The sequence below is a fragment of the Pinus tabuliformis genome, chromosome 7 (assembly GCF_031772625.1).
Source record: "Pinus tabuliformis cultivar Carrire ecotype Pingquan chromosome 7, CPIR1, whole genome shotgun sequence".
Lineage (NCBI taxonomy): Eukaryota > Viridiplantae > Streptophyta > Pinopsida > Pinales > Pinaceae > Pinus > Pinus tabuliformis.
In genome coordinates, this window is record NC_142293.1 from 1,705,806,298 (window position 1) to 1,705,816,872 (window position 10,575).

Below are 10,575 nucleotides of genomic sequence, written 5' to 3' on the forward strand. Positions count from 1 at the left end.
GAAAGTCGCAGTGATTAAATCCAAAATGATCACAAATGATAGTTTCATATATGGCAACAATAACTTGTAGGTAGTTCCTTCCTACAAATAACTTGGAATTGATATTCATCACGAGCTCAACTAGAATTATAGCATTGAGAAAAAGATAAATGAAGGATAAAAAGTTTGTCATAGACTCGAAAACAATTGTAAGTTAGCAGATCTTTGGATATGGTATAAAAATAACTCTTCTTTGAAACTCTTGACACCTTTGCTATTTTATATGGAAGTGAGGTTTAGGGATTCAGTAGCTCCAAAGAGGCATGGAGGAAAATAGACTAGATTCAAAAGCAATTTATGACCTATAATTTCACAATTAAAGGAAATCCACCATACAATATTCTCGTCATTGAAGCAATTCTTTTCTCCATTGAAAGCATGACTATTAGTAGGTATTTTATGTATAAGAAGTTAAATAACATAGAGGACAAGAAGTTTCTTAAAATTGCTTCTAACTCTAGCCAAAACCACCTTTGGCTCAAGTGGAGATGGCATAAAGATGCCCAATCTTTGCTAGATCATGTGAGATAGGAGGTCATCTTGCAGAAATAAAAATAATAGTAAAAATATTATTACAACAAAATTTAAAGAGAAACTTTGGAGCGATAAAGAGTTAGAGGGAAAAAGGAACCTAAGATACTATAAGAAAGTGATTAACCTAAATCTTGAAAATCAAAAGTATCTCTTTGTCTGGAGTAGTGCAAAACAGAAAATAAACATTGCTAAAATAAAACAAATTCTCATGAGCTGCATAGTGAAATTGAGCATTGGTCAATTCCCAAAACACCACAGGATGAAAGAATTTGTCACCTTTATGACACGAAGAGAGTTCAAGTTGAAAAGCATTTTCTTGTCCAACTTATACTCAGATTAGATTTAAATTTCAAAATATTTATCACACTACCAACCTTCCTGGCCTTTAACTCAACAAAACTATCATGATCTCGGAATGTCTCTCTGAATGATTTTTTAGCATAGAAATAAAATTTGAAAGAATTCTAAGTAATATCTTACCTTCTTAAGGTCACATAGACCATATTCAATCTTATTAGATGTTAATCATCATTATCAAATCCATTTTAACTCCATGTACATAAAGAGGATCAAGTCACTCGGGGTGAAAACTATTTTTAGATTAGAGGAAAGTTTTCCAGCTTGATAGATTTAATCTATCTTGACACATGATAAATATAGGGTTAACATGGATCTAAGATGGTGGTTAAAATATCTCAATGGTGCGTTGCTCAATATGAAGATGTGTAATTCCTTCAATTCTGAACATGGAGTTGACAAGTGGCATATATATAAATATGTAAGTCCCTCGAAGTGAAAACATTTTTAGATTGAAAAATAAAAAAGTTTTCCACCTCAAAAGATTTGATCCCTTTCAGCACATGATAAATCCAGAATTACAATAAATCTACATTGGTGGCATCCATATCACTCAGGACTTGCACATACTTATCTGTGCTCACCCAGTGGGGTTTTGAATCTAGGGCTTCACATTAATACAAGACACTTGTCTATGCTCACTCAGTGGGGTTTCGAATCTAGGGCTTCACATTAATACAAGACATTGCTGCTTGCTGCTGAGTCACATTCAGGTGAACAGTTCTATCCATTTTGATGGTGGAATCTTGCATCATCCCTTAACCTACCCCAAATACATCATGTATAAAACCAGGATTACAGAAGACATGTTGAAAGGAGCTTGCTTTATAGTGTCTGCTCATGGGTGCAGTTTCTTTTGATTTCAATCACCATAAGATGGTCTCAATGTTATTCTGCACGAATCCGTTCCTTAAATACTGATTGTAGAAAGAGACTTCTATTTACTTTAAAGCATTCATGCTGTTGAAACAATATATGTCAAACCCTTTAAGAGTTGACAGGAAAAGCTTAGAGAATGCTTTTTCCCAGCATACTTGGATAAGTTGGATATCAAATTAACAGGTAATTTTAAAATACAAGTACGTTTTAGGAGTCAGCACTGTGGTTATGAGTTGGTATCACTGGACTGGTTTTAAATACATCTACCTGTTGTACAGTTACTGGTATTGTCTTCTTTATCTTGCTTTTTGCAAGATCTATAACAGAAAGCATGTACGTTTCTGGAGTTTCATTATAATCGGAGAAGTCCGATATCAATTCTTTGGAAGCATTTACACACAGAAAAATATAAAAAACTAACACTAATCCTTCTAACATTACCAAACTGTAAAATGAAAGAGATGGATGCTTTTGTGGTATTATTCTTGTCCTTTGAGAGTTCAATGCAAAATTCTTCACCAATAGCTTTAAATTTCTTGGTGGAACAAGATAACATTCCAAAAGGCACATTAAGCTCCTTCGATATACTAGCCTGTTGTTTTATCCTTCCAAGTATAACTGGATTTTGTATTTGTTGGCTTTAGTGACAGAGAACAGCAGACGCTCTACATGCTGCAAAGGCTAACTCTACCTCTATAAGACCCCAGGATCCAATGTAGAATCTCCTATTTCCAGAAAGGAAAGAAAAAATACAAGCTATTTCAAATTATGGTTATAGAACAAAGTTTGTGATTTAATGAAAAAGTAAAGAATTTATCGTACTTAGGTCCTCAAGTTCCATGCTTGCCAGTTACAGTAACACTCTTGCAGTAGCCATCAACCAGGCCAACTGTTGTTTGGATCTCGTGGTCGGAAGGCATAGTGATCATGAAAGATAGCTACTGTTGGGCTTCTTGTGTCTAAGCTCCTTCACAAGACCCCTTCCACATGCCTTCTTAAAAGTACCTATTGTTAAACTGGATACCTCTAACATCTGTGCATCCTGGAATTGTTTCTCTGACATAAAATATCTCAGCCTCTAAGCAGCAGCCATTGTTTCTATGAAATAAATATCTGAGACTCTAAGCAGCAGCCACCATGAAGAAAGAACAAGCTGAGAGTCATGAAGGCTATCCAAGCCGTCATAGTGAAAGCTACCATAGCAGTCTAAATTGTCATTTTTGTTGACAGAAACTATCTCCAGGTTGGTTATAGTTTCTGATGAAAGATCCCATTCCTACCTTTGCTTCATGTCTGTTTCCTTGCTTTAGGCAAGTATTTATTTTGAACTGTGTTCACAACGAGTGGTGCCAAATGTTAAATTAACCTAAACTTCACACAAAAGGTGAAGAACAAAGATTAAAGTTCTAATCGGTAAGCCTAGTTTTATAGAGGTATTGGGCTTCCATTTCCACCCACTACGAGTATTCATGAAAATTATCAACAGGTGGTGGCCAAACAGAGCAGCCTTCACACTCTATTACACAAAGCTTTCTCTTGGCTCCAGCAAGGCAAAATATCCATTATATGTATCCCTTGCTAATCATGGCCATAGTTGGATTTCAAAGTTTTCAAAGTCAAAGGTCCTTTACTTCTCCAAATTTGGTTTGTCTTCAAAACATCTGATATCACTACCAATCCTTGGCTCAGATTCAGAAAGACCAGTTGGCAGTGTGCACATGTTTCTTAGCATCCTAGATACTCTTGTGTAGGCAGACTACGTAGACACAATGTGATTTGGTTGACATATATGATAATTTTCCATTTCAATTTAGTTCGATTGATAAACCAAGCATGTAAGCAGGGATACCTGCCACCAACAATCTGATGATGATAACATGGAAGAAGTGAATATGCTATGGGGTATAGAAGTAGATATTCTAACACAAATATCATTTATGACATCAAGAAAAGCAAAGTCAATGAGAGTTCAGCAACCTTAGTGAGGCAACTAACCTAATACAGAAGAGCACAAGTTGAAAGTTGTAACCACAAGACACATGAAAAAGAGAGCTAAAAATATTCGAATTAATATAAGCCATTTACCATTATACACAAAGCTCTTCCAAATTCAGTAATTCCAACTGAGATGTTGTACAATATCGATGAATTGCTAAGGCGCAGAGAATATGCAGTTCCCTCTGAATTTGAAACAGGTCATAGAACGCTAGCGTCAACCATTTATTTCTCAAAGAACAACGAAACAACTAATGGCAAATGCAGTAATTCCACCTAGAGCACAAACTGTATTAATCAATTTTTCATTATTCATCTTCTCAACCTTCAACTGACTCTGTGCTTTCAAAAATTGATGATAAGATGCTAAGACGTTGTTGTAATTCATCGTTCTGTGGCAGCTCAGAGCTCTTTTAAGGACGAGCAGACTGTTCCTTCCATTCACATGCGCACCATCCACGTCTTCCAACCGTATGCCAAGCTCAGTCAAGTTCAGAGTAGTATGAGAAGCATCTCCAACACTATCATCCGAAATTCTGCACTTCATCACAAGGGTACCCTGAACAACCCCAAAAGGCAGAATTTTATGAGCAGGAAGTATGGAACCGAAGAGCAAAAGGAAATCCTCGTCAGTAGGCCAATGTTTTTGTCCTCCTAAAGGACTCCAGCTTGAAAGGTTCACTGTTTGTTTTTCCCTTCTATTCACAAGGATCCAACTAAGCCTTATGTTGTTCCAAATCTCTCTCCAAAGTTTCCCATCTTTCCTTTCCCTCTCAAGAGATGTGATTGGTGGCAACCCTTCTGCCAAGGAGATATTGGCCTGGCTCGCTCCGTTCTCGGCTTTGTCAAAACTACTTAGCAAATCAATACTGAAAGGAGAGTTAGAGAACCAGCCATTACTATCAGCTGCACCTGGGATTCCCCAAAGTATTTTGGAATAAATTGCTTTATCTCTATAATGTACATCAACGAGGGAAACAAAATCAGAGGAAGAAACACTATGGAGCTCTTTATCACAGTACTCGGATAGCGATTCTTCTGATTTGCTGAAGTCCAAATTGCAGTCAATAGCAGAAACTCTCTCTGTAAACAGAACCGTTGGAAAGCAATCTGTGTAGAACTTCCGAAACCCACCCAATGCAGAAATCAAACTTCTTACTTCCTCATTTCTAGTAGAAGGCCATAGTGACGAGCATAGTTCCTCCCAGGTGTGCTCCTCTCTTGTTGCAGAACGGAAAAGAGAGGATGCACACTCTGCATTGGCAATTGTTACACCATCCACCCGCTTTAAGATATCACAAATTAGGTCAGAATTCAAAGCCATGATCCCTGCAACTCTTGAGAATTCAATCAAAAGCCCAACTTAAAAGCCCATCTAAGCCTAGCAGTCAACAGCAGATGCTTCCTTCAATAAAGGTCCAGATAGAGACAATAATTCATATCACACCCACTCAAACTGATGCGCATATCAACCAAGACATGCACCGGGATTTAACACCCAAAGAATAATCTTCACCAATGTTTAACAAGGCAACATAATGTTCCAAAGTAAGTGGCCCTCCCAGTATTCACCTTCCATGCATGCCTCCTGGCTTTTCCTGCATACAAAAAAACATCCTGCAAAGATCATTTATTTGTTTTTCAAAAAACCTGGTACTTGTAATACTGAAAGGGATGCAGTTACCATCCCTTCAAAATAAACATGCTAAAACATTATTACATCAAAATGGCTTTCACCCTATTTATCCATGCAAGTAAGGAAACCAGATGACTTTACCAATAGAGTACAAAATCCAGAATCTTTATATTTTAGTTACCCTTTCAACATGAAGTAGCTCTGTACCTGTTCTGATTATTCCCAAGCATACTACCAACAAAGGTGATCAACTGTTTTGAAACAGAGTACATGCAATCTGAACTTCTATTTGTTCAGATGTAAGTTTTAATGTGACTGAAACAGATATCCATTCGCTAATCTAACCCCTTTCTGGACCATAACAACTTGTGATGAAATGAAAAAATTTAAGCAGAGACAGAGACACATATGAGAAACACTTACACACCCAATCCTAATCCCTTTATATTACTTCATCAAAGCTCAGCATAATTCAAGAACCCTACATTCTAACTACGCCCTTGGCAACCCACTACAGATTTTACAGAAAAACCCAGATCCATCAATAACCCAGGGCTATAAATAGCCCAAAGCGGAAACCATCTTAATCGATTCCCGCCCTTGTGAATCATCCTATAACGTACATCCAATCAATTGATGATTGAAAATTCATAGAAACTCCCGCCTCTGTGAATACTTTGAGGTACATCCACTCAAATGATCAAAGAAAATTGCTAGAAACGAGATTTTCAAATTCAAGCATTCATAGAAACAATCTTGATATTTCACCATTTCAAATTCAAAGTAAGCGCCCTTTCTGTTTTCGATTTTTTAGCAGCGTACCTTTGCTTCATGCAGTTACATGTATATAGCTGCAGTACCCTTGTGTGGGCTCTGTCCCCTTTTGCTCTTAAATAGACTCTGCACTCTCAAAATAGTTAACTCTCTGAACACCAAACTAGATGCTTTGTACAGTTGTTTTGGACAGTATTTTAAGAATATCTGAGCAGGCATGTGGGTCTTTTGTACAGTTTTTCAAGCGTAAAGATGTCAGCTCTTTGGTGACTCAGAGTAGATTAGTGATGTCCAAGAAGTAGGTAATAAGCGTGCGATTCCGTCGCGTGCAACTCCGTCGGTTAGAAAATCGGTGGAAATCTTCACATTTTTAATGTCATGTTATGGAAAGAAACGCAGCCATGACGGTATAGATGTGTTCAGCGTTTGTATAAAGGTCACATAAATTTTAATATTTTTAACATGAAATATAGATGTGCTCAGCCCGGGTATAAAGGTTACATAAATTTAAATATATTTTTTTTGTACAAATAAATTAATTTAGATGGAGATAGATTTATTTTTTTTACAAATAAATTAATTTAGATTCAGATAGTTTTATTTTTTTAACAAATAAATTAATTTAGATTCCGATAGATTTATTTTTTTACAAATAAATTAATTTAGATTTAGATTCCGTTGAAAATGATAAAGTGATTTTCATTTTCAAATTATTATAAAATTTAAATAAAAATATATTTATTTAATTTAGTTATAATATTATAAAATATTATAGGAATAATAAAATTTAAAATTCAAATTTGAATAGATCGAATAACAATATATTTATTTTATAATAAAAACTATTTTGAAATATTATAATTAACCATATTGTTTATTATTTTTATTAAATTAAATATATAATTGAAATTTTAAATAAATATAAGTGTATAGAGTATGAGGCGAAATTTTAAATTTAACTTGTACTTACGATGAACCACACTAGTTGGTTCGAAACGCGTCGACAAATGGTATCCCATGTGATTTTCGCCCAAAATTCTCTCTCAAACTTGATATGGATCACAGACCCTGAACTCTATAATTTTAGTGATTTTGAAAATGAACTTTAATTAAATAAATATATATTTATAAAATTAAAAAAAAAAATTATAATAATTATGTTAAATGTAAATTTTTTATAATTAAAATTGTGGGTTTTTATTTAAAAAATTATATATTTAAATTTAAAAGGATTATATATATGATGATTAATATGTATTAAGATTAATATGGTTTATCGGATCTTAAGAGAGTAAGAGATTAATTTAGGTTCTTTAATATTTTATTTTTATGATTAAAAGGAAGAGAGAAGTTTTCCAAAATCATTATAGTTATGTTCACTTAACCAGTTAAGAAAGTTGGTAGTGTGACAAATGTTTTAAAAATGAAAAGTGATATGAGCAAACTCTGAGCAATCCAAGAGAAAATATTTTTTATCTTCAACCCTTTTAATAAGACAAATATATATATAAATAAATCATCTATTTAATAAATAAAAGAAATTTTATATACCAATTTAATATTCATAATTTTAAAATTAAATTATTTTTTAAACATATTATATAAATCAACATCATTATACAATTTTTTAATATGAAAAATAATATTTAAATAAAAATGATTAACCAAATAAAGTTGACCCTTGAATTCAAGTCACTCTTATAGTGAGTGATAAAGCTAGATAACTAATCCTTATCATAATATCGAGTGAAGTTGAAATTTATGGTTTTGTAACAAATGTTTAATATAGTATTCAAGGTTTGGTACATTTTACTAACTAATTTTGACCATCAGATATTTTATCATTATAAAAGTACAGATTCGTTTTTACAAAAATCATAAATAATAAGTAAACTTGAATTTCAGTTTTAATTATTATTTTTTAAATGTAAATTATATAAAATTTATTATTATTAATTTAAAATTAAAATTAATTATTATATATTTTGTGATCAATTTATATAATATTTATTAAGATTGAATTTAGCTTATTAGATTTTAAAAAAATAGAAAGTTATTTGAATTTTTTTTAAATTTTATTTTGGTTTTTAAAAATATTAAGTTTAGTATTTTTAAATCATTATAATTTGTTAAGTTAAAATGTCAGTAAAATTGGTAGTAGGATAAACAGTTTAAAACTTAAATTTAATTTAAGTATATATTAGAGAATTAAAGAGAAAGTGTTTTTTATTTTCAACACTCTAGAGAGGTATCAAACTCTTTCATTCCATAATATTTTTGGAATTTACAAATAAATAATAGAAAAATGGAAAAAAAGAAGAAGAAAAAGAAGAAGAAGTTAGATAGAAAGAAGTTACTAAACAACCCGTATAATAATTATATTTCAGACATATTCGAAGAAGGTTAATACAAAAGAAAATAAACCATCTAAAAAATTGTCCTCACTTCCTACCTATGGGATCCTTCAATGTTTCCAAATTTTTTTTTTCCAAGGAAAAAAACGAACTTTTTTATTAGGCATAAAAAAGTTACATAGTATATGAGTTAACATTCTGCAAAAAACTGCATGGTCAGGAGCAAAAACTCCTCTGAGTAAGTGCATCAGCATACCTACAGAAATCTATAAAGACTCCTGTACCCGACCTAACAGCCATACCAAAAAAGGAAATGAAAAACCACTGTGTTTCCTGGATCTCCTTTCATGAGGAAAACAACCCAGAAAAAACACATACAGTAACCACAGTTTAACAACCCGCTCTGTCAAAACAGAGCCTGATAGTATATAAAAGGGAAGAACAGTTTTTATATGCCACCGTTTTCAAATAAAAACACGGATAAAAAACTGGAGCATATGAGTAATCAAAACACAAAAAGACATTATATGTTTGGAGGGAGATCCGACACACGGATCTGATCTTGAAGCTGTTCTGTTACTCTCCATGCGCCCACAGCTTGTTGCACACCTTCTTTAGAAAGCCGGTCGGCCTCTTCATTGTTGTCCCTGTAGATGTGACCAATAGAAAAAACATTAAACTGCAATTTTAAAGATTGAATTTCCTCTAGTAAAGGCAACAACATGTAATGCTGACATCTGAATTTCCCAATGACCCAATTAACAACATTCATCGAATCTCCAAAAATCTGAACTGCAAGGATATTTCTGTGGATGAGCCAACAAAGGAGAAGCTTTAAGGCAGAAAGTTCTGCAAAGTTATTTGTTCCCATCCCAAGACCCACTGAGGCTTTTAACGAGTGATCGGCATTAAGGTGAATACAGATTCCAGCTCCTGTGATATTATTTTGGGCTGCCCCATCGAAAAAAGCCCACGGAATCCCCTCTCTAAGCTGTAACTCTTTCCGCTGATTATTTTTTACAGGTTTCTCTGGTTCAGGGATGCTGGCGAGGATAGCATTGCTTTGAATGGCAATAGCTGCCGCTGGAGTCGAGATTCCTTTAAAAATGATTCGGTTTCTGGCAATCCATATGCCCCAGCAGATGATGGGAGGCAAATTCCTCAAATTCTTTTCTTGAAAATGGTTCCACCAGTATTCCCAGGCAGCAGGCAATACCTCCCCCTCCCATCTAACCTTTACGCTTAATAGCTTTTCCGCCTCATTCCAGACTTGCTTTGAGAATGGACAGACCAGGAACAGGTGAGAGGTGGATTCTGAGTCTGCTAAGCATAAAGGGCATCTACCAGGCCCCTATTTAAAACGAGATTTAAGGACATCCCAAGTAGGAATTTTGTTTTTTAAAGCACACCAGAAAAAGATCCTAGCTTTTTTAGGACACTTCAGTTTAAACAGAGGCTTTGCCCACCAAATAGGAGGTTCCCAACCCTTTCTCTTCATCAAAAAATTGTAACCAACCTTTGGAGAATATCGCCCTGTCTCAGCATGAGCCCAAACCAAAGAATCCGGCCTGTCTCTTATTCTGACATTTGATCTTTTAAGCTCCTGAAGAAAAAGCTGCCATTCATTCCTCCAATTGAAATCAATGCCTAAATCATCTGCAGACTTCCAAGCCTGCCCCCAAATAGAAGACTGCTCCAAATTTGCTATCTGGTTTAAGCATTTTATTCCTTTTTCCTCCAAATGAATTAGCAGTTCAGGTGATAGTGCGAATCCTTCACTGCATCCAACCCACGGGTCCCTGCCAATCCTCAAACATTCACCATTCCCTACCCGCCATGCCAGACCTTGTTCAATTACCTTAAAAGCCTCTGTGGTGGCCTTCCAAATAACCGAACAGTTCCTTCCTTTTTTGTTTGGGCACCTAATCCAGTGTTCAAGGGGAGTAGGATCAATGTACTTCCTCTTTACCACCCTAGTCCAAAGGTTCTCCGAAGAAATGATTCTCC

At 34.4% G+C, this 10,575-nt stretch overlaps 1 protein-coding gene across 3 annotated transcripts; it reads right to left on the reverse strand.

Moving 5' to 3' along the window:
- Positions 1 to 3,863: 3,863 nt before the first annotated feature.
- LOC149255142 (putative F-box protein At2g36090) lies at positions 3,864 to 6,534 on the reverse strand. 3 transcript variants are annotated; one of them, XM_089460327.1, is made up of 2 exons: positions 6,263 to 6,534; positions 3,864 to 5,402 (listed from the first exon to the last, which is right to left on the reverse strand). In XM_089460327.1, exon 2 carries the CDS (start codon positions 5,126 to 5,128, stop codon positions 4,037 to 4,039), a length of 1,092 nt encoding a protein of 363 aa, XP_089316453.1. In that variant the 5' UTR covers positions 5,129 to 5,402; positions 6,263 to 6,534; the 3' UTR covers positions 3,864 to 4,036. The 3 variants fall into 3 exon arrangements, with proteins under 3 accessions (XP_089316453.1, XP_089316455.1, XP_089316454.1); XM_089460329.1 differs by having other exon boundaries at positions 3,864 to 5,421; XM_089460328.1 differs by lacking the exon at positions 6,263 to 6,534 and adding an exon at positions 5,648 to 6,246.
- Between the last annotated feature and the right edge of the window lie 4,041 nt (positions 6,535 to 10,575).

What these genes read in the sequence shown, in the direction of transcription:
- LOC149255142 (XM_089460327.1), bottom strand. Translation starts at nt 5,128, where the DNA reads ATGGCTTTGAATTCTGACCTAATTTGTGATATCTTAAAGCGGGTGGAT.